A 25115-nucleotide genomic window follows, 5' to 3' on the forward strand; every position below is an offset into this window, starting at 1 on the left:
TCAGTTGTTTACATGTTAACCGTTTTGGAATAGAAAGAAGCTGCGCTTGGTCTCGGTTGGAATGAAAATTAACATGTTTCCGTGGTAAAGAAGGGTTAATCGTTTCATATTTATATGTATTAGGATTAAAAAGCCGAGGGGAAAAGAATTTTTGCAAAGTGGTTGTTTGTCCTCCATATTTGCAAGTTGACCGCAGTCATTGATTATTCAAAATGGCGGATAAAGCTGTATCAAAATCGTTAAATTATGGAAATATGAAGTCTTATTCAGTGATTCTTGTTGTGTCAGACTTCTAAAGTTTTGTCAAGTTATCTGTGATGTTGAGCTTTCAATTGTGAAATTATTTGAAACTTGTGGAAAAATCTCTTAAATTATAGAGGGGGGCGTTTCAAAATTGTCAAATGAAGGGTTGTCTCAAAACATCGTTTTAATAGTGATGGAAATTGGGCGTTTTTATCACCTTTCATTGTATTGTTGGAACGATTTTTTGTGTGTGAATATTTCATTACAATTCTTATATGTTGTATTGGAGGAAATCGGGTGTAAACTGGTAATTTGTTAACCTGGTAGCTCTGTCTTTTGTTTTGAACCACATACCTTGATTACTAGGCAGACATGTTGCATAACCTATTCAACATTTTAACTGGCATAACCTATTCACAGATCTCTACTTATTTTATTTGAAAGACACGCTTATACTTTACATATAAGGAGCAACACTCCTCATATCTTAAAAGTAGGTACTATGAGTAATGAGTAAAGAATCAAGTATTTATGCTTGACCTTTGCTGAATTTGTATAGGACCAAATTTATCTTGACATGATTTTGATATGCTTAAATCAACGTCTTTAGACGATGCACTATTTATTATGTTTCTTACCTTGTTTCCATGATCACCGGGTGAAAGGATGTGCAGCCTGCCCAGGACCTTGTGTGTAAGGGACACTGTTCTGTATCTGGAGATACTTACTCATCATAACTTTTAAAGTGTTCACTTCTCATTCTTGAAACTTTGTATGCAGAAAGGATTTCTTTACAACCCTATTTTTGCCAAATCACCAGCATTTCTCCACAAGCTAAGTTTTGGCAATTAAATTTTAAGAAAGAGTCGGACTCAGTGCAGTCGTCCAGACTCGTCCGTGTTAAAAATGCACTTTGTTTCATAAAACTCTTGTTTTACATTTCAGCTGATATCCAAAGATCTTGTATGACATTGTCTTGCCTTCAATGAAGCTAATGCTCATTAACTCATTTGAAAGGTAGGTAATTTGTTTGTGTTGTCTAACCTAAAGATTAAATTTTATGAACTTTTTATCAATTTATTACATTTATTTGAATATTCTATACAGAAAACCTCTTATCGATTTCATATTAATTTATCATTAATGTATTGAAAATGGGATACACATTATATATATTTTACTATGCTTTGTATTCATGTGTATGTTTTTAAAATCATTCTTTGTTGCTTTTTTTCAGTATCATTTCATGGAATTCACTGCCTTTCATGTGAGCGCAATCTCCTTGTAAGTACATGTACCTACTGTTAATTTAAACGGAATGTTAGTATCACATGTCTCCTTAGGTATCAGTTGTTGTTTGTATAAGGCTTTTAAATTTTTTTGCTTTGTGAGGTTTTTGCTACATTAATTTCTTTGTCATTATGATGATTATAAGTAGAGGTGTACTTTTCTACAAGTATGTTTCAAATCTTTGTATTTTGACTAAGAAAAGATGGAAGGTCTAATGCAGTCTTGTATGAAAACTTGAAAGGTACAACTCTTGTATTTTCTGTTCGCAATTATTTATTGTTAGTATTTCATATAAAGTGATAATTATATAGTGTAGGATAAAGTGATAATTATATAGTGTTTTATCTTGTTTTCCAGATCTCACTATTTATGATCTACATACCAGTATAACCTTACAACCTGACAAGATCTCATACCATTCATTGTTGTCTGATACGTAAGTATTTTTATTGAGAAAAAAAACCTGATTAATGCAATGATTGCATTTTTCATTGTATTTTAATGAACTGTAGATTTTGTGGGGGAAAAAAGTTTTTTCAGTGACCTTTGATAATATGGTTAAATTTCTAAGTTTCTTTTATTCATATGTTGTCATATTATGCTATAATTATCTTTAACATTATGTTTTTAAGATATATCACTATTCATTAACAAATTCATTTCAAAATGGCCGCATTAAGCCATTTGGTAAAATTTTATGAATTGGGCTACATATACAATACAAATTTAGCCAAAAACAGATTTTTTAAAAGGCTAACCCTTGAAAAAGCGCTATTCTTTCCAAAGATGTAATTTAATTTTTTTTTCATTTTAGGTACTCAACCATTTGTTAACTTGAAACTGTGTGCCACTTAGTCATTTTGTTGCCAGTTGTTATAAATGTGCTATTATTGTCATTGTTAAAGGTAAGAATCTTTTTTCATTGAATGAAGGTAAATTACTGTTAATAACTCGTTTAAATTTGACCATACAGACTTTGAAGTGAACAAAGCATATTTAAAGATCTTGGATATCGCTATTTGAAATTAAAGTAAGGAAGTTCATAGAAAAAGAGTATAATGATCTGAATGTTTGTAATTAATGTTTATTTGCTGCAAAGTTGAAGAAAAAAGATATAATTTAAGCATAATCACTGGTAAACTTTCTGTTTTTGAAACATATATTTCATACTTCAATAAATTGTACTGATTTGTCATAAATATTTGGCTGTTGATTGTCTGAAGATTTGTGCATTGTAAATGTTTTCAAAAAATATTTAAAGGTTGTTTCCTGTAAGCCAATGAGAACAATATCAAACTTCAAGCCAAATCAAACAGAACAAGAAACAACAATCCATCAGAAAGCCAGTATCATCACAAGCTACTGCTTCTGCTGGTAAGATTTTCTCTATTTACCCCAATTCAGGGGCTTTCAAAGCCAAATGATAAAGATAGCTAAGTTTAAATCTCTTGTCCCTAATTTCTTTAAATTTAAATCTGCTGGATACTGATCTTTCTATATGAGGACTGTAGATTATTCTACTGAGTGCAGTTTGTTGTCTGAGATCTAATTAGAGTGCAACTAAGATATGCATCCACTAGTAAAGCTGGAATTTCGCCAAATGACCTTTGTAGTGTTGTTTCAATTAGACTGTTTTAAAAGTCATGCATCTAATGTTGCTTTTATTTTATATTCACTTTATCATTATATCCGTACTAATTTGTGAAGAATATGCATTTAATATATCTTTGAAACTTAAGTATGATAATGATGTGGTGTAATGTTTGTTATTAGACTAAGCATTGAAACAAACTTATAATGTCTGTTATAGGTCTTCCAGTAAGTAATGTTTATTTTTCCCGTAAATAATATTCACTTTTTGAACTTTTCCCGTCCTGTTTAATCATTGTGTATATTTAAGTTAAGTTGTTGTTTTTTCAGTCGAAGCCAAAGTTCAAATTATCCAAAAATTAGGTATGTATTGTAATTCTATGTATAATTTTATGCAAATTAAAAGAGAGAGAGAAAAAACAGACTGTCATTAAACAAGAGAATCTTTTTCTCAAAAGCATCATTGATTTCTCATTGACTTACCTTATAAATTATAATAGTAATAATCTTTATTTGAATAACTAATGTGTTGAATGAAAAAGTTCAAAATGTCCAGAAGATTGATACCTATAATGGTTCTCTATTTCAGAGGATGTCAAAAAGTTATAGCCAGTGTTAATTCAGGAATACATGAGGGAAGTCTAGGGTTGTGATTTAAACGTTCCAAAGTTCTTTAAAACCACTACAGTGTTCATCTGTTGGTGTTTTCATGCTCTTTCACAAGGGAATGATAGTGACATTCTAGTGTGGAAAACTTAGTCTGTGATATTTTTTGACGCTCAAACTTGAGTCCAACAAAGCAAGTGCCATGTCGACTCAAGGTGCTTCCAGTCTGTGGGGTGGTTCATCCTCTACCCTAAGTGGACTAGACTCAAACTGGGGTATAGGGACCCCATTTTCCTCAGGTGCCAATAATATGAATCTTTTAGGATATGGAGGCAATAGTAGTCTTTCGAATAACCAAGGACATATGCAATCTGGTGCAAGTACTCTCGGTGATTCTAATCAAGCAATTGGAAGTTATAAAGGAGGTTGGGGTGCACCAGGAACACTACCCCCTTCTCAGTCTACAAATAAACCTGCAAGTTCAATTGGAAATATGCAAGGATCATTGCCAGTAAGTGGTGCTCAACCAAATGGACCTCAGTCAAGTCAGCCGAGCGGTTCGTTCACCACATCTCAGTCACCAGGGCCTAACATACCATCCTCACAGGGTAACAGTGCATTTGGGAATGTGGGCTTTCAGAAAATTCCCACCGGAAATGCTTCATCTGGTCTCGCTATTAATCCAGCCACAAGTATTATGAACAGTGCTAGTAATGGAAGCAGTGCTCAAAGTTCTGACAATCTTGGATCAAGTGGGTGGGGTGTACCAAGTACAACACAAGATTCCAGGTTATCGGGAACAAGTAGTTGGGGAAATCCAACTGGTGCTGATTGGGATCAACCATCCAATGCTTCTGTGTCTCAGAGCCAGTCTCAACTCCCTCCTACAACTGGCTCACAGTTCCAGAGCTCTGCCCCAGGTGCACCAGCTGGGCAGGACCAGCAACGTCCAAGCTCTTGGGCTCAAGCTGCTGGCAAGGGTTTAAATCTGCAGGCAAATAACCCAAACCCGCAGAGCAATATGTCTCAAGAAGAAGTGCAACGACAAGCATTGATTAGAACAGCTATAGAAAGTCATGATGGATGGGGTAAAAAACCCATAAGACAAGATACTGAGTGGAGCATTGAAACCTCACCAAAGGTTCAACGCAAAATATCCACTGCTTCAGTGGTGCCTGATCAACAAAAGGGAACAAACAATATGTGGAATAACAATAATGGCACAGCAATATGGGAGGCAAACAAAGACAACATGTCAGCTTGGGGTGGAAACCAATCGGTGCAGGCTCGGGCACCAGGTCAGCCACCAAGCAACTGGCCAGGAACACAACAAAAACCACCAGATCCTGCTGGAGGAGCACAGTGGGGGGTTGGTGGACAAGGGCAGGCCCCAGGACCAGATAAGGGCATGGGTCCATGGGGAGCCCCTGGAAATCAATCAAACACTAATTGGGGTGGAAGTACTGAGACTGGTTCCTGGGTTGGAAATTTCGGCAGTTCAACCCCAGGAGCTAGTGGAGGAATATCAACCTGGGGTGATGCTGATGGTACCTCAAGTTGGGGTGAAGGTAGAAATTCTGGTGGCAATGATGGCACCTCATATTGGGGTGATCCATCAATGAAACCACCTGTTCAGCAGCCAAACTGGAATGCCCCAGGCAGCGGGCAACAGGCAATAGGGCAGAATCGAAAAATGGGATCTGGTTGGGGTGATCCAATGGGACCTCCAGATCCAAAAATAGATGATGGCACTGGTTTGTGGAATAGCAATCCTCAGCCACAGGTAATACTTTTGTCTCAATAGTTTGACATAGGCCAATCTTGTTAATGTTTTCACTGTTGATATTTTAATGAAAAGTATACCTATATACCTGATTGTGGATACAGGAAATTGCCTGCATTATTGACTTAACTTGAAAAGTATGGGTAGGAAGTCTGGAAATATATTAAAAATAGCTTTAGCTTTAATTAGTAAGTTTGTAACCTTAAATCTGAGTAAAGATAGAAATATTCTTTTTTCATTAAATTTCATGTCCTATCTTATGATCCCTGTCATAAGTGATGACTGAAATTTCTATGACAAATGTTTATAGATGCCAGGTCGTCCAGCAGGGTGGGGAGGAGATGCTGGAAATCCACAGTGGAACCCAGGGGCCATTGGAAAGCCTAATCCAAAAATGGTCGGCCAGAACCCAGCTCAATATGGAGGAGTGGATGAACTCAACTGGAATCTACCAAAGGTAATTTTACAGTTATCTGTTGTCTTGTGATGTTTTGAGATAGTTGTTTACATTATTATTTCTTTGTCATTGTCGAGGAGAATCCCCCAGTATACTTGTTTAAGTTAAAAGAGAATTTTACAAGGTTTTTAATTTTAATTAATATTGAAAACATTCCACATTAGTAGGTAAAGCTGTCATATAAGGAAATTATATTTTATAGTCTTATGTAACTTTATAGCTTTATCAATTTGTTAAAAAATACCAAACTGAGTTTGTGGAAATTTTGCCTGACCAGACTTTAGAAATGTTCAGTGCCGTAGAAGTGAGACATAATTTGTGTTTTGTCTGACATAGTATCATGTAAATGTTGTGTGATTCTCATGTTAAAATAGAAATGTTTGGAGCTGCTATACTGCATGAAAATGTATGAAAAGAAACATTACATTAGTCAACAGTAATAGTGTCAGAAAAGTATTCTAATTTGGATTGTGCTATTTATTTAATTTGCATAATCATATTGTTTGCTTTAGTCGATGCATTATGCTTGCTTATTCCTTTATCAAGATTTCCATAACTTTTCAACAAGAAAGAAAAAGAATATACATATATATTTATCTATTTATTTAACATGCCTAGAAGACAGTTGAATTGCAGCATTAAACATTTCATGCGAAAACGCCTCTGACATCATCATTATAGCCTTGCCTGTTTTAGTTATTTATATATTTCTCCAAGTTTTGTTTGTTGATTACCTGTTTGTTATTTTTGTTACCAATCCTTTGTTGCTGGTTTGGCGAGGATACGTTGACAGCGCTGGGCTGTCATTTCTTTCTTATTATAAAAGCATGCTTGTAGGTCCATGGATAAATATTGACCAGGATCTGCGCGAGCTACTGCATGTGGACAAAAACCACCTAGCCAGCATTAGCAAATTTCATGTGGTATGGGGCAACAGGTTGGATGTAGACATTAAACCACATAACTAAGCTTGGGTCTTCAAGTTCTTTGCCCATTTATTTGTATGATTTTTTGTATGGAAGATTTTTTTTTTAATGAAAAGTAGATTTGGTATATAAATATTGAGGAAATGGCATGGTTTTTCAGCTGTAAGTCATCTGATACCTGGTTAGGAGAGTGTTACTGCAAATTGCATGTGTCAAACTATGCTGCATATCTTTTATATAGAGGAAACTAATTTTGACTTAAGATAACGGAAACCCTTTTTACTTTGAGGCATGTAGATGCATATATATGATTATGTAAGTTGCATCGTATTTTATGGAAAAAATTTTTATGATGTACTACATAGTTTGTAACAAAATGAGGGCAGATAAAGCATATTATGATGATGTCAGAGGCCTTGAGATTAATATACAAGCTCTCATTCCCCAGCCGAGTATTTTATTTCAGGATTCCTCTAGAGAATGTTCAAATATATGTAAGATTTGTTGAAGTTGGCTTGTTCTAGGTGTGTTAAGCTTCCTTATCTTATGGCTGTACATTTGAGAAAGCAACTGATACCTGTCTAGCATTAGATTTGGTCCATTGAAATCTAAAGTCAGTGAAGAATTTCAGGAAAAAAAATTCATGAAATCTCTAGAGTAGCATATTGGGTACCATTAGTAAGGAGAGTATTTTCCCTTGTCTCGCCCACAGGAAGATGTTTGGAGTGAGGAAAGCATGGGAGGCTGGGATGATGCCGATATGGGCACATGGAATGATACTGCCCAACAAACAAATTCCTCCTGGAACAGTGCTACTGGGTGGAATAGAGAAAAAAGAAATAGTATTAAGGTATAACATCGCTCACCGCAGCACAAGCATTGCTCGGGCCAGGGCCAAAGAAATGAGCTTCTTAGATTCGCAGTATAAAACTGGATTGATGAATGAAAGTAGTGATTAATAGTTTCGGAAAATGGATTTCTTTCTTGATGGGTGAAAAGGGAAGTTTTCTGAGGCCCTGGTCTTGAAGTATTTCATCGCTAACCAACTAACGATCAGTGTTCTTTATTATCTTTCTTCATTGTTTTTTTTGAGGTGACATCATCATGATAATGCTTGATTTTCTGCCCTCAGTTACTCTTTGTTAATCTCAAGAAAAGTGTTGCGGTCTAACAAAACTTAATTTCCATATTGTTTCTTCCAAATTATTTTATCTAACAATTTTATCTTTTTTTATTGCATGTATTTTTAGTTACCTTGATTAACATTTTTTTTTTTGCCTCAGTGTTGTTTGCTTTTCAACAGCCAGATGCTTATAAAAGTGTGATTTTGTTTTGATCATGAACTTGATTGGTGAGCTAATCCAGTCTTATAGATAAAGATAGAAATTGGGATTGAAGTGAACGATGTAAAATTCACTTTAGGTTAGTTTCTTACCAAAAGCGCATTGAAATTTTATGCAAGGAAGCTATCATGAGGTCAGTGGTTTTACCCAGATGCCTATGCATGCCTGTAAAATGTATGAATGGACTCGAGGATATTTGACCTGTCAATGTTGGACTGGAATGAGAATGTAACATAAAAACAAACAACTGATATATTTGTTACTGAAATTTTCGGAATTTAGCTTAGATGTACTTTCAAATGTTTATCATTGCTGTTAAAAGAAAACCAATATTTATATAAAACTGATCTTATAAAAATAATAAATAGCTGGCAAGCAGAAGCATTAAACTTAATTTTAACTTAAACTCTGAAATTTTTATGGGAATAATTAACTTTAACTTTGTCATTTTTATGGGAATTAAACATTGAAATGCCTAACACTTGTCTTGGGGAAAATAATATGTATTAATATATAGAAGACTGGTTTCAAAAAGTTTATCAAAAGGTAATGTAGTAATTGCATTATTACAGGATGGTGCCATTAAATTCCCGGGCACAACTGGTGGAAACCACCCACCACAGATGAGGAGCCGACTTCTACAACAGCTCATGGACATGGGCTTCAAGGTAGGAACACTGATATATTAATGGTGCAAAAAGATTTCTCTCAAAATTTTATGGAAGATAATTTTCTATATGAAATATTTTTGTTAAACGGAAGAATTAGAAAGAATTTTTAGAAAAATAAGACATTTAACAGGTCCTTATATACTTTGTTTTTAAGAGAAGTTGAACTGGGACAGTATATTTATCTATTTCACTTGTAAGAATTTTTAGCATTGAAGGTCTGTTATTCCAGCAGTTGAGCAGTTATAAAAGCTGTTTTTGATACTTAAATTGAATGTCGAGTGTTGAATTTTCTGTGAAAAAATGCCCAAAAGAGTGTAAACACATTAAACTTATCATCTAAAATATTTCAGTATGTAATTTATTGTTTTACAGAAAGATGAAGCTCAGCATGCCCTGATCACGAATAACATGAATATACAGAATGCCATATGTAAGTACTGAATAGAGATTGTATAAATTGATATCTTAATGTATAGAAAATATTTCACAGTTTGTTTTGGTTTAGATACAACATTATTTAAAAAAAAGAATTTCTTTCATGAAAGAATTGTTGAGTCATTTATCAGGCAAGTCTAAGCATTTGAAAAATGCATTTGCTATGAAAGGTCAATTAAGAACTTGTGCAGTTTTGAACTGGGTAAAGGGTCATCTTAGTAATGCTGTTAGTGTTGATAATTTCATTTAGAGGACATGATTGGAGTAAATACTATTGTTGATGTTTTTCAGCCGATCTGTACAATCGTCGTGGTGCTATAACCAGTAAGAAAGACGAGTTGGAGATGGCACGAATGTCCGGTCTACTTCCAGACGGTAGTGCCTCGGACGACATATCAGATACTCAATCAGACAGCAATTCATTTGTGCCTAATATGAATCCCATGCAAAATACTCCATATACGAATGCTCAATCGAAGATGCCGAGTCAATATCCTTTCAACAACGGACCTAGTCTCAATCAGTCTAGTCTTGGTTCAAATAACCCCAGTATTAACAATGCTTTACAGCAAAAGATCATGCAGAAGTTCCAAAGTCAGCAGCCACCCCCACCGTCACCATCGATGAATTCCATTAATCAAGCTCAGGGTCCCATGGGGCGTGGCCAGCTGCCTGCAGGACAACAGAATCCCGCCGTCCACCAACAAATGGCCCAGCAGCAGATACTCCAGCAGTTGAGAATGGCAGTACAAGCCGGTCTTATTAGTCCCCAGTTGTTGAATCAGCAGTTACCTGCCCCAGTCCTAGTCATGTTACAGCAGTTACTTCAGCAGCAACAGAATCTTCAGCAACTTATCACTACACAACAGATGCTGCAACAGCCAAAGGTGAACATGAATCCACATGTGCAGCGACAGCAAATGGAATCTGTGGCCAGCAGAATTAACCAGATCAAACAGCAGATATTAATGCTTCAAAAGAACATCTCTCAAGCGCAACTGCTGAACAAAACCCAGTCTCAACAGCAACCTCCACACCAACAACAACAACATCAACAGCCTCCAATGGAAGGTTCTGAATCTGCTCTTCAAAATGAGTTGAACAACTTAAGCATATCGTCCACACAGCCTCAGTCCAGGCTCAACCAGTGGAAGCGTCCCACCCCAGACAAAGAATCTCCCGAGATTACTCCAGCCACCAGCAACGAGACACCAACATCTAGTTCAACACCCATCACTAGCAGCAACTCCGAGGGTGGGGAGTCGCTTAATAAAACTGTGGGATCAAAATCTGTCCAGCAATCAAACTCACAACCAAACCTTAGAAGATTTGATGAACTTGGACTTACACAATTAGGAGGAGACACTACATGGTCAACAAGTGCAAGTTCAGCATCTCAGAACTGGCCAAATTCCAGTTCTCCAGTCACATCTGGCAGCTCTGGTGATGGGGGACAGCCAGATAATAAAGAATCTCAGACCACTACAGTATCAAGCTCTTCTGGGAACAGTTCAGTGCTCGATTCCATGACTTCCATTCCAGAATTTGTCCCCGGTAAACCATGGCAAGGAATTCCTAAAAATGTGGAAGATGACCCACACATCACACCAGGAAGCTTTTCTCGCTCACTGAGTGTCAACACAATAAAAGACGATTACCTTCTCACACTCACCAAATCAAGTCCAACCAACGATAGTAACTCTTCATGGCCATCAAAACCACCAGGTGGTAACACTACACAGAGCATGAACAAACCATGGAGTGCTGGCGAAAGTCTGACCCCAACCAGCTTCACATCAGATGTTTGGGGGGTTCCAAAGGGAGCTATGTCAAGGCCACCACCTGGTCTCCCTCAGCAGAACAAGGGAGGATGGACTGGTATGAATAGACAGCAGTCTTGGGCTGGCACCTCTTCCAGATCAGATGGTAAGTCCATTATCAATTTCCTGTCCATATGCTAAAAGTGGAATTCCATCTTTCCTGGTTGCTTGCAAGCCTTTTTTCACTCTGCATTTTATCTTTACATTTTTCGAAGATTTATATATTCAGGGTTGTCATTAACATTTTTTGCAGAAGGTTTGTTTTGAACTTGAGGCGGTCATTTCTGTCTTTATCATGCATAACAAAGAGTGTTTTCTTAATTTTGAGGCGGCCCATAATGCATTTGAGACAGGCATTTTGGCCTCCTGCCGCCTCTTAATGACAACCCTGATATTACTGATTTTATATATGCACTTGTACATAATTAACATTGCTATTACTGTTAAATCTAGTGAGGGATATTCTGCTTTCTTGTAACTGCTAAAAAACTTCACTGCTAAATTCTATTTCATATCTGAGCATTTTGAATATTTTCCTTACATGTAAATCTAAGCATCTTCTTAGTAAATGCATCATTTTATTTCATTTCACTGAAATCTAACAAAGTTTGAAGCTACTACAGCCTTTTACGCTTTTACAGATATTTCATACTACAAATTCAATTATTTCTTGGCTTTCTATCTGGTAATGATTTTAATTTAGAAATAGATAAATAGCAACTATTAAAGTATTAAATGAAAATAATGTATTATCACAAGCTAGATGCCTATGTATACATCTAATTTTTTCAGGTGGAAGCAACTGGGGTAATTCATCGATATCCACTGCATTGCTGCTGAAAAATCTTACACCTCAGGTAATATTTTCATCCATAAAATGATTTGGTTCTTTTATTGATTATTAAGTTGGTTCATCTTTGTTTAGTTGATAGGAATTTTATCTTTGGCTTCTATAAAACTGTATAGTTTCATGCGGTATATATTCAAGGTCTACATTTAAAGAAATAATTTGAAGATCTAACATTTGTACATGTGAACTTTTCTTCTTTTAGAAAGAAATAGACATCACCTGAAGGCAATTGAACATTTTAATTTTCAGATCGATGGGTCAACTCTGAGGACCCTGTGTATGCAGCATGGTCCCCTACAGTATTTCTACTTGAATCTGGCACATGGTCAAGCTCTTGTTAAGTACAGGAGCACTGAAGAAGCGATAAAGGCTCAAAAATCCCTTAACACGTGTCTGCTAGGTAACACAACGATTGTTGCCGAGTTTGTCTCTGAGGTGGAGGCACTACGTTTTGTAGAGCAACAAAGTGCCATGTCTTCTGGCCCTAGTCAGTGGTCCCAGATGGGACAGCCACGTCAGTCTACTGCCATCGGCAACCAGCGTCAAGATACTAGTATGAGCTGGGGTATGGCCCCTCCCACCTCTATGTCTGGTACAGGAATGTGGGGAAACAGTAGCGTGGGCAGCAGTGGAACATTGTGGGATAACATTGAGGATAACTCCACACACAACCTACTGGGCAATATGTTAGGTGATAATATGTAACTTATTGTTTTGTTGTTTGTATTAGATGCTTTGTTTCATGTTAATGACTATTTAAAAATAACTATATCATAGTGTTGTAATTTGTTTCCTTAATGCATATTATTGATCTCTTGTATGCGGGTTAGTTATGTTTGACAGTTGTGGGATCACTTGCTCTAATTGTGTTCTCTTTACTGGTGGCCATGGCAACAGACACATATCACATGATGCAAATATGTTGGTGCTTGTTGCTTCGAAGAAGTACAGCACATATTTTTATTTTTATACTTCGGAGGAAGTATTGATGTCTTTCAGATTTTTTCCATTCGTCTTGTCAGATATGATGTCTGCTAAGCCACGCCGTAAACCAGTCCCCCCGACCTTAGATGGTTTTCAAGTCATTATTTGAATTTCTGAGATATCATTGTGCAACCTCAAATGAATAGACAATATATCATGATAAAATTATGATTGTTCTTTTATGAAATATTTATATCATGTTCATGACGACAAAAAAAAATTAAAAAACCCCAAAAAAATCACATCACAAAAAAAATCATAAAAAATATAAAAGAGATATATATGTCATTTTTATTGCTATATTATTTGTATATGTACAAGAAAAAGTGCAAATTTTATTATCAACTTGTATAATTCCTAATTGTTTGTATTATTTGTAAAATATTTGTTTATTTTTCACTGTGTGGAATTGTTGCTTGTTGGATGGACAAGCGAACTTCCTGTGATAATTTAAGGCCATATTGCTTATCTTAAACTGTAAAATTTTACGTGCTACATATTGACACATTCTTCGTATCTCTGTATGAATTTTTAAGGAGATGACTGTTCAAGGGACTGTGTACTACCCCTTTACTTTGAAAGGGGTTGTGCAGTTTTCTTCAAAGTCAACTTTCCAAGAATCTTGGTAAACGTATTGATAATGGAGGTAACATTTTACGCCATATCTTTATATACTACTCTTTATTTATAACATGTACTTGTTGCCGTAACTTTCATACAATTATTATTTTTTTCATGTTCTTAAGCTAGTTTCTATTTTTTGGTGACTAATCATGTATTTCTACTTGCTTGTCCCATTTCGAATCGATACGGAGATTCAATCCTGTGCAATATGGCTATTGGGAAATCTGTTCTCTGTTAAATGATTCGTTCGTAACAGTTGAAAAGAGTGATCATGTTTATTGAAAAGTTTTTGAAATACAAATTGTAAACGCACAAAAAAAACTCGAAAAAATACAGAAAATGTTTACAATTTGTATTTCATTAACAAGCTCTGCTTAATACTAGATTCAGCAATAGAAAAAAAAATCATAAAAAAAATGTCTGTAGAAAAAACGTTGCTGTTCTTGTATTAAGCAGTATGTGTTAGTGATATTTTATCAACATTCTCATCTTTATAAATAGATCTTGTTGTCCAAAATGTTCTGGATGAAACTGGAACCCAAAAAAAATCTGTGAAAAAAAAACTTAAAAAAAAAATCCAGTTGTGTCCAGAACTTTTTAATATTCATAAATTTTATTTAGAGAGTTAAAAACAAGTATTTTTTGTTTCATGCTGAGAGTGATTCAGTGAACATAATCATAATTGATGGTGAATTGATTAACTGTTATTGCATGAAATGTTTTATATGTGAAATTGTATTTTAACACCAGTTGAAATTATCCAAAGATAATTGGAAAACAAAGTAATTCCCACAATTTTTTTTTTTTTTTGGCCTGGTACAAAAATGTTCAGGCTTTTTGTATTTGATGACTGTATTTTTTTAAATGTATTTTGCTCAGGCTTTAACGAGGCACTAGTCTGTACTTGATAGTTGTGTTTGTGTTAATCATTTGTCTTTCCATGTGATTGGTATGGTACTATAACCCTGTTCAGTGCTATTTTTAGAGATGAAAAAAAAACGGATATGAGGGCCACCAGTTAGTTAGTTCCAAATAAAACAAACAGTACTTTTGTTACATTAAGTACTGCTCACTTTATATATTTGCTAAACTATTACATTGATTAAAAAAAATAATAAATGTTTTGCTCCATTTAATTATTATTATATTATAATTATGTCTCATACTTTTTATGTTAAATGTACACTTGAAATTTTTCTTTGTTTATTATGTTGACTTTTCCATTATTTTTTTTCTTTCTTTTGTTTTTCCTTATTTTTTTTTCCAAGTCAAATGTTATTGTGTTAGTTATTATTGCTCTTACAACTGCTGTGTGTATTATTATATTGTCACCTACCTAGAAAAAAAGTATCAAATACAAAGCCGGCCATGTTATTGTTACAAAAACTACTTATTTCATGACTAATTTACTAGTGCATTGTGGCACAAGACTGTTTGTAAATGGCGATACAATTCCATATTGTATATGTAGAAGATATGGCATTATATCAAAACTTTAGCTGTATGAATTTGTGTTCAATTTATTAAGGTGTATGGGGAGAAGGAAAAGAAGCCTTGTAATGGAGGTTTATTTTTCCTTTGTATATAGTAACTTAAGTATTGAATTAATGATAAACCAATTAAGCTGTGTTTTATATCGACATTGTTTTATATTAATACACAAAAAGTACATTTACTGGTCAATAAAAAAAAATCCGGTTTTCAAAATCCCCTATTTAGCCTAGGTTAATCAAGATATTTGGATCAAATATGTTACTTTTAATACGGACAGGAGATTTTTTAATGAGAATTTTTAGTTGTAATTTGTGATAAAAAAAATTGTTTAAAAACTATATATATAATTTTTTTTTTGAAAACATACAGATAATTTACAGAAGAAGGGCATCTATATTTATGTAGATCTTAAAACATAATGACTTATCGACATAATCATAGCTACTTGTATTAATTGAGTTGTCATGTGAAATATTTTATGTGATATGTAGATAGTGATGTATACTGTTGTCTTTAAAAAAACTGGTGATGATTTATTATACATGTACGAGAAGGGTGCAATTTTATTGCTTATCTGGTTTTGATATGTTTTAAAATCGGCTGAAATTCAATTTAAAATTACTTTTTTCTTAGATTTAAAAGTTTGTGTTTTTTTTATCATTAAGGATCTTGTCTCCCTGAATTAACCGTCTTACTGACCAGATAAAAATTTTACTCCGCAAGTTAATCATATTTTATATTTTTAATATTTTCATGCCTTTTTCATAGGCTTTAAGCTTTATCTTAATACGAAACTGTCCATTGACAATGCATAAGTATAAAATTGCATCCGATTTCAAAGTTATTTAATTAATTGACAATGATTTTAAACACATAATGCTTGGATATTTATTAGTGGTGCAAAAAATTTTCTTGTTTTATATTTAAGATATAAATGCATTTGTAGTGGAGTACACAATTTAATTTTTTTTTTCATTTCATTTTCTTAAAGTGCCATTGTTTCCTGCTTTCAACGAAATGTAATTTTGCAATGAAGCATAATGGTCATAAAAAATGTTCAGGATTAATAAAAAAAAAAAAGATCATAAGCTTTATTCTAAACGGAAGGTAATGTTTCTAAATCCAGAATAGAAAGTTTATTTTAAAAAGTAAAATTATTAGATTTGATAGAAACAAGGGAAGTAACTATACAATGATTAGTCTATTAAAATTTTGAAAAACAGTTCAAAGAAAAAATAGTCAGTTGTGGTAATAATGCTTCATTGTTTCATTACATTGATTTTTATCTGTAGAAAGAAAGACAGCATTTGTGGTTTTTTAAATAAAGACAAAAAAGATTGCATAAAAAGATATAAAGTATAGCTTCTTAAAGTTGTTCAATATGGATTTTGTTATGACAATATTTTAATGATAACAGGGTCAGAGTAAAGGTTTTTTTGTAAAGCTGCCAGAATACTCAGTTTCAGGTATTAGTATTACTGCATTAGTCAAAAAATTTGCATAATTGCACTGAGAACACCAGACCTTTACATAGGCTTAGTTTTTAAGTTATAATATGTTTTTGTCGTATGTTAAGTATTACCAATGTGTTTTATTTTCTATGTTATCAAATTCACCGTATTTCACTGTACAAGTGCTAATAATAAACATGTATTCAGGCTCTATAGAGATTCTTGATATGCCAGATATTTTTATGTGCTGATATTTATACAAAATTTCCATAGTTTTTTTCTTTCTTTTTGTCTTTGTCATCGAAAAAGTGTGAAATACTGAAAAATAGCAAATTTTTATTGTTTTTGGGTTCAAAATGAAAAAAAAAAGACCTCTATTTTTTTTGATATCTGAATTGGAATTCAAGCAAGCCTAATGCCAAAACTCGATGAAAACCTCAAAAGATCTGATATATTTGATATAACAGCTGTTTTATATGGTTAAAAAGGAATATTTTATATAAAATCTTAAATTAAATGAGAACCTAATTGTGAATGCTAGTCTCTATGTATTTTTCAGTTATATGTGCTATTATTATTGATAAAAGGATATGTATTTGCTCATGTATCATTGAGCAATTTAAGCTATACATCAAAAAACACGGGCCTTAAATTGTACACAAACCTTTTAACCATATGTTGCTCTGTTTCTTTTAGAGCCATACAAACATGTACATCAAAAAAACAACAAAAACATAGGCCTTAAGTTATATACACAAATTACTTAAACCAGAGATTTCATCAGTTATTGACATGACCACATTGTTATATTTATGCCATAAGATTTTTTTTATCATGATTTTTTCTCTTTTTTATCACCACCATCTAGCCAAAGCTGAATAATCATGCTATTTATAATTCCATTTTTTTTTTGTAATATTATGTAAATGATACTATGTGATATTTGTTGTATACTGATTATCAAATTTTTGGTGCTTAGAAATTGTGTGAAATTTCTGGCATGATTCATGCAATATAGTAAGATACCAGACTTGTTATTATTATAGTATGATATTATAGTTAAAACAAAAATGTCAATATCAACAGAATCTCTGTATTACCAAATCTCTAGATGACAATGTTTTTAAAGTCCTTTTTCACTGGAAACACGAAAAATTTACAGCTAAATTAAAAAAAAAAATAAGAAAAATTGTTTGCAACTAGTTTCATCGTCAGATGTAAAATGCTTTTGGTACTATTTTCAATTTTAGATGATAAACTTGATAAAATTAGTTGAAAAGAGACTTGGAAATTATTGCTAGAGTACGTTTAGAGGGCTTTACTATATTATATTTATATTATTGAATAAATATGATGGGATCCTCAATCCAGCTACATAATGGCATCTTCTATTTGAAAATCTATTGTTTTTTTTATTTTGCCCATGAAGGGGCATATAATCGTACTGCAGCACGTTTCGTCTGTGATGAATAGCGCATTTGTATTATCAAATCCAGTTTCCATTTATTTTTGTGTGTCGTTATTAAAGGAGAACACTTTGTTGTTTTTTTTTAAACCGTGCAAGGAAACAATCTTATCTGCAGGTTATTTATTTAAAGCATTCATCGAGATTTTATCGCCTGTCTGATTGTGATGATTATAATTCCATGTGTTCATAATGATATAAAAGCTGTGCTCCTGGTCTTAATATGTGTGAGATTTTGAAAAATTTAAATATTTTTATGTGTAACCCATTTCAATATTTCTGCGGAAGAAAACGCTTACCAACATTGTTTTTTTTTTGTTCTTTTTTGTCGTATCATGAAATACAGCATTTTTTCATTGTATTGTACTCTGTAACTTGCCATACACAGGGGCAATACACATGTGATATTTATAAATATATATATATATATATCTTATAATATGTATGATTATATAATATAACATTGTGACCCTCCTGCTTGAATGAGTGAAATCTGCAATCCTGTTGTTAAAACTTTAAATTTTATGTCTACAAGAAATCAGTATAAGCGGAAGACTGTATTTTGATATATATTTATTTATATATGAAAGAAAAGGGGAACACTGGTGTTCAGGCGAGAAGTAGTATTCTAATAGGTGGTAGGGTTAGAGATTTTGTTGTGTCTCGAGTAAAAATGGCAATAGGGTGATTTTTGTAAGCTGCACTTTATCTTACTTGGGGTACCTTCTGTTTTCTTGTGTGCATACAATTTCAAGCAAGTTTTGTTGTTGTTAAAGATAGTATTAAAGTGCAATGAATTCCAAATGTAGAGCTGTGTTCATTGACATGCATTTTGTGCCATTTTCACCATACTAGCATAACGGGGGAGTCTTTTAGAAGTATTAATGTTGTCCAGCTACAATGACTTGAGAGACACATGATCCTGTTGTGTGAATATCTTAATGTGCCTTGAAACTTTCTATGACAAAAAAAAGAAAAAAAGAAAAAAACAATACTGAAGTTAGATTAACCCAAAAAATAAAAGTGCATATGTGTTGATTTTCATACTGCTGTTAACAAAAAGCATTGTCCTTAAGTTTAGACAGGGACTATATTAATAAAGAATTTTGTCCGAAAGCAGGTATAAGTTGAAACTGCTTGTAGCTTGGGTAAAGTCAATAAAAATTCAGGAGTTAGTATTTCACTGCTTTAGTTTACTTATTTATTATTGAATGATTTATTTTATATTCAATGAATTGATTTTTTAGAAAATGTATGTTTCATATAGAAATGTTGAAAGACTGCAGATTTTGCTCATTTTTGAGCGGAGGTATTGAAATTGAAAACAATTTTACTCTATGTCAAATCTTGTCATAATATAGTGGTTAGTTGATTAAACTGTTCATATTAGATTGACGGAGGGGATAGCAAGAGGTTGCGGAATTCTGCAGCGTCTTATTTTTTGGTTCATGTACAGTTCTCATTCTAGTGATTAATATATTTTGTGTTGTCAAATATTATTATTGATTATTATTATTATTATGTGAAACATTCTCATTTATATGTATGAAGATTAATTAACTTGTGATGCATTATTAAATGTTTTTAGTCAGGACTTGCAATGCAATACAAAATACCGGGAGTCCCCCCAAAAAAATATCCATATTCTAGGAATCTTTATCACAGTTTTATATATTTTATATGAACTACGCTTTTTTGTGTGTGTAAATTTATAAGTCTGCAGGCTGATGATTGTTTAAGAGAGGGGTGATGGTTTTAACTTGTTTCATTGTTTTAACAAGTTCTGGGTTGTTGAGATTTATTTTGTATCTAGTTTGATTAAAGGCCTGTCTTTTACTTTTTGTAAGCAACAAAAAGGATCAAAGGTTTTTTAAGGGTATGTTTGTATAATATTATTATATGCCTAGAATAGGATAATAAAAAAATCTGTAAAAAAAATTCTCCGTACGGTTTTTAGGTATTGCATTGTGAGAATCCTGTATGCTAGTGTATCCTTGTAAACTGTGATGATGAAATCTTAGTCTGGAATGTGTTACACTCAGCTGTTTTAATCAAAGGAACGATTTATAACCTCAGATATTTGAGCCGCATCACGACAAAACCAACATAGTGCGTTTGCGACCAGCATGGATCCAGACCAGCCTTCGCATCAGCGCAGTCTGATCAGGATCCATGCTGTTGGCTATCAGTTTCTCTACTTGTAATAGAGTTGTCAAGCGAACAGCATGGATCCTGATCAGACTGCGCGGATGCGCAGGCTGGTCTTGATCCATGCTGGTCGCAAACGCACTATGTTGGTTTTGTCATGACACGGCTCAATTTTGTGTCGGAGTGTTTTTTTTGGAAGAAATTCATTTATTACTCCCCCCAAAGAAAGGTTGATGTTTCATTTAGTGCTTCACACCTTGCACCATGATTGCTTTAAAGTGTAAATAAAGTCATTTAAAACAAAATTTTACTCAAACAACTTGGTAATATTAAAAATAAAAAACAGTAATATCCAAAAACAATGTTACAAGGTAATAGAAAATTAATCCATAAAGTATGTTGCATGATAGTATGATGTAAATTTCATTAAAATATATGTCGGAAAGTTTGATTAATCTGCGGAGAATATTTGGTTAACTTTAGAGTTATAAACCCTTGATTGGATTGGATTGGATTTAAATGAGATCATACCGAAATTTCAGAAAATTTATGCTCAAAGTAATAGTAATACACAAAAAGTTTGAGTAAAAGGTGTAAATTGCTAAAAGAAACTTCAACTGGAGTAAACATAATAGAAATGATAGCTGTATAAATTTAATGTTGTTTACAACAGATAACAGAATTGTTCTGTTGGCCAAACATATTTTTTCTTCAGTTTTTAACATTCCTTCAATATATCTTCATAGATTGTTGTTTTGTTATCATAAAAGTAGTGTGTGTGTACACAGTTTGTGTATCCATAGTCCTGTTTAGTTTTGAATTTTTTTTTTTTTATTATTTTTCTCTGACAGCATATCAATCTTGATACATTAAACACTGTGTATGAATGATGAAGAGTTGTGGAATTTATATTACAAAGGGTCTGTGTACAATCTTCAAAGATGTATTGAAGTAAATGATTTCATTCATGGATTGAGGTAGAAATTTTGGAAAGAATTTTGGCAGCAATTTGAACCGTTGTGGTAAAAATTAAGTGATAACAAAAGTAGGACATGACATGTATATTGTGCTCGTAGAATCGCTTTGGACTTGTATTATGAATAAATCTTTACCTCATCAATGTTGTTGTTTTCTTTTTGTATACTTTCCCTTATTGTATTAATAGAAAGTAGACATTTTATTGCATTAAATGTCTAGTGACTTGTCGATAACCATTCTGTTACCACATGTAACCATTCTGCCTCCGTGGTCGAGGGATCAGCGTCGATGACTTCTAATCCCGTTACCTCTCTGGCGTGGGTTCGATCCCCGGGAGATGTTTTGGTAGTTTAGCGCGGAGGAAGGTTGTCTAGTACTGGTGTTACTCTCCAGGAACAATGGTTAGGAAACTACCCGCCTATATGACTGAAATACTGTTGGAAAAAGGCGTAAAATGAAGCAAACAAAGTAGCCATTCTGTTACACATGTCCTTCTGAAAAGCCGACTTATTCATAATTCATTGAAAGTTAGAACTTTAACTTTGAAGATCAACCACTGTAAGAAAGAACATGCATGAGAAACTGATGCATTAACCACGTGCATTTTGTTTCCGGGCTATACATAAAGTACATGTAACAGGACTAATGGAAAAAAGTTTCAGGAAGAATTCAATGGAACTGTTCGTAGCACAAGTTCAAAGCCCATTTAGCGATAAGCCATAATTTCCTTGAGCTAGACATTACACAAGTTTCACATCCACAAACGTACTTATGTCTATAATTTTAATAGTTTCCTGGAATATAAATTCCACTTTATAGAGGAAATAATCTAGCCGTCAATTCCCTTTTCAGTCATTTAAATTATGCCTAAAAGCTGTAAGTTTTGTTTCATTTAAATAAAGATCTTTGTATCTTTATTTAAGCATCTAGATACCATTATTTGTTAGATTTGTGGACACCTGAAAAATACTGGTAAATTTTGTTAGATCGGTCTGTATTTGAGCAGTTTTCAGCAATTTGTTTTACAACCTTTAACGTAAGATTGCCCTGGTTTTTCTTCTGCTTTATAATTATGCAAATCATGGACCAAAAATATTTTCCTTTCTTAAAAACTGCCCAGATAAATATGTCTGCTGGAGTGATGGAGCGTTACTATTTGAGTTGGACTAAATGCATGGTGAGAGTAGAGAGGTAAAAACAAAAGAAGCATAATATTGATTATCTGTCTTACAATGTTTATACCCCCACCACAAAGTGTGTGTGGGGGGGGGGGGCTATAATGGATTTGCTTTGTTGCTTCGGTCTGTCCGTCCGTCTCCATTATCGTGTTCACTCTATAAGTCCTATACCAATTGAAGGATTTTCTTCAAACTTGGCTCAAATGTTCACCTCAACAAGGGGATGTGCAGAACCCATGTTGCCCATGTGTCAGCTCAAGGTCAAGGTCACAATTGAAGATCAAATATTAGACGGTATGTTGTGTCCGCTCTGTAAGTCCTACACTAACTGATAGATTTTCTTCAATCTTTGCTCAAATGTTCACTTCAACGGCAGAACCCATGTTACCCTTTTGCTGGCTTAAGGTCAAGGTTTGGAAAACATTCTTAAATTTTAACATGTATTTGAATATTTCTGAAACTATAAAAGGTATTTGCTTGAAACTTACAATATATATTAAGTGTCGTCAAGTTTCATAACTTAGTATTGCATTTTGACAAAGTTATGCCCCTTTTTAAGTCTTCAAATTTACATACAATCACATATTAGACAATATGTTGTGTCCGCTCTATAAATCCTTTTCTAATGGAAGAATTTTCTTCAAACTTTACTCAAATGTTCACCTCAACAAGTTTATGTGCAGAACCCATGATACCTTTGTGCCGGCTTAAGGTCAAGGTCACACTTGAAGGCCAAATATTGAATTAGAAAATGTTCTTAAATTTTAACATGTACTTGAATATTTCTGAAACTAGCACAGTTATTTGCTTGAAACGTAAAAGATATATGAGTTGTCATAAGTAAGATATGCAGATCAAGTTTCATAACTCTGTATTGCATTTGACAAGTTATGTCCCTTTTTATATGCTGGAAAGAATTTCGGGCGTATTATGTTATACCCCCCTGGCGTTCGTCTGTCTGTCTGTCCGTTAGCAATTTGGTTTCCGGAACATTACTTGAGTTCCATTTGGCCAACAGTATTCAAACTTCATAGGATGATTGTCCATATTGGGTAGAAGACTCCTATTGATTTTGGGGTCACAAGGTCAAAGGTCAAGGTCACTATTGCCAAAAAACTGAAAACAGTTTTCGGAGCATAACTTAAGTTCTATTTGGCCCTCAGTGTTCAAACTTCATTGGATGATTGTCCATATTGGGTAGAAGACCCCTATTGATTTAGGGGTCACAAGGTCAAAGGTCAAGGTCACTATTACCTTAAAACTAAAAACAGTTTCTGGAACACATCTTAAGTTCTATTTGGCCCACATTATTCAAACTTCATAGTATGATTGTCCATATTGGGTAGAAGACCCCTATTGATTTTGGCGTCACAAGGTCAAAATTCAAGGTTACTATTACCATAAAACTGAAAACAGTTTCCGGAGCATAACTTAAGTTCCATGTGGCCCACAGTGTTCAAACTTCATAGGATGATTGTCCATATTGGGTAGAAGACCCCTTTTGATTTTGGGGTCACAAGGTCAAAGGTCAAGGTCACTATTACTTTAAAACTGAAAACAGTTTCCGGAGCATAACTTGAGTTCCATGTGACCCTCAATATTCAAACTTCATAGGATGAGTGTCCATATTGGGTAGAAGACCCCTATTGATTTTGGATTCACAAGGTCAAGGTCACTTACCTAAAAACTGAAAACAGTATCCAGAACATAACTTAAGTTCCATTTGGCCCACAGTGTTCAATGGATGATTGTCCATATTGGGTAGAATACCCCTATTGATTTTGGGGTCACAAGGTCAAAGTTCAAGTTCACTATTACCTTTAAACTGGAAACAGTTTCTGGAGCATAACTTAAGTTCCATTTGGCCCACAATATTCAAACTTCATAGGAGGATTGTTATTTGAAGGAGGTAAAACTTTATTCAATTCCCGTGTCTTACAAATGCTTCATCCTTACAAAAAAAAACACTTTCGGGCATATAATGCTCCGCCTAGCGGTGCTCTTGTTAAGTCTTTAAATTTACATACAATCAATACTAGACAATATGTCGTGTCCGCTCTATAAATTCTATACTAATGGAAGGATTTTCTTCAAACTTGACTCAAGTGTTCACCCCAACGGGCAATGTGCAGAATCCATCTTACCCTTGTGCCAGCTTAAGGTCAAGGCCACACTTGAAGGTTAAAAATTTACTTAGAAAATGTTCTGAAATTTTAACATGTACTTGAATATTTCTAAAACTAGAACAGATAATCATTTGAAACTTCAAATATATACGAGTAAGATATGCATGTCAGGTTTAATAACTAAAAAAAGTGTGGGGGAGAACTTTGTATTGTATTTTGGCAAAGTTAAGTCCATTTTTATGTATTTACTATAATATTTCTTTAACCAGAACAGATATTTACTTGAAACTTAAAATTCAAGCTCAGGTGACGAAAATTTAACAATTCCATTAAATTATGACACAAGTTATGTCCCTTTTAGGCTTAGAAAATGTTCTGATATAATAATTAATACTTAAATGTTTCTGAAACTAGAACAGATATTCACTTGAAACTATATAATATATGAAGGGTCACAAGTAAGCTCAGTGTGCAAAGTTTTTCCACTCTTAATTACATTTTGACATAATTATGCTATTTTCTTAACTTCACTGCTTTTGTTTGTTTTAGTACAATGGGAAAATGAAAGGTTATTTGTGAATGTTTCGAACATGATTTGACAATATATATTTATACTATTACCTGTACAATTTGTCTTTTTTTTCACCAGAGAT

The 25115-nt window shown here is 33.7% G+C and overlaps 1 protein-coding gene across 3 annotated transcripts in view; it reads left to right on the forward strand.

The window, feature by feature from the left end:
• LOC132740716 (trinucleotide repeat-containing gene 6C protein-like) overlaps positions 1-21300 on the forward strand; it is a 38706-nt gene extending 17406 nt beyond the window's left edge. For 2 of the 3 annotated variants that reach the window (XM_060728678.1, XM_060728677.1), the window contains exons 2-15: positions 1189-1260; positions 1481-1527; positions 1891-1969; positions 2348-2438; positions 2795-2907; positions 3454-3486; positions 3713-5512; positions 5823-5969; positions 7608-7745; positions 8811-8906; positions 9282-9339; positions 9636-11270; positions 11957-12021; positions 12264-21300. In XM_060728678.1, coding sequence (XP_060584661.1) covers positions 3932-5512; positions 5823-5969; positions 7608-7745; positions 8811-8906; positions 9282-9339; positions 9636-11270; positions 11957-12021; positions 12264-12719 — 4176 coding nt within the window. In that variant the 5' untranslated portion in view covers positions 1189-1260; positions 1481-1527; positions 1891-1969; ... (2 more) ...; positions 3454-3486; positions 3713-3931 and the 3' untranslated portion in view covers positions 12720-21300. The remainder of the gene's footprint in view (positions 1-1188; positions 1261-1480; positions 1528-1890; positions 1970-2347; positions 2439-2794; positions 2908-3453; positions 3487-3712; positions 5513-5822; positions 5970-7607; positions 7746-8810; positions 8907-9281; positions 9340-9635; positions 11271-11956; positions 12022-12263) is intronic. The other variant, XM_060728679.1, reaches the window with a different exon arrangement.
• The last annotated feature ends 3815 nt before the right edge of the window (positions 21301-25115 follow it).

The sequence above is a fragment of the Ruditapes philippinarum genome, unplaced genomic scaffold, assembly GCF_026571515.1.
Source record: "Ruditapes philippinarum isolate M1 unplaced genomic scaffold, ASM2657151v2 ctg5203_1_1_1_1, whole genome shotgun sequence".
Taxonomy (NCBI): domain Eukaryota; kingdom Metazoa; phylum Mollusca; class Bivalvia; order Venerida; family Veneridae; genus Ruditapes; species Ruditapes philippinarum.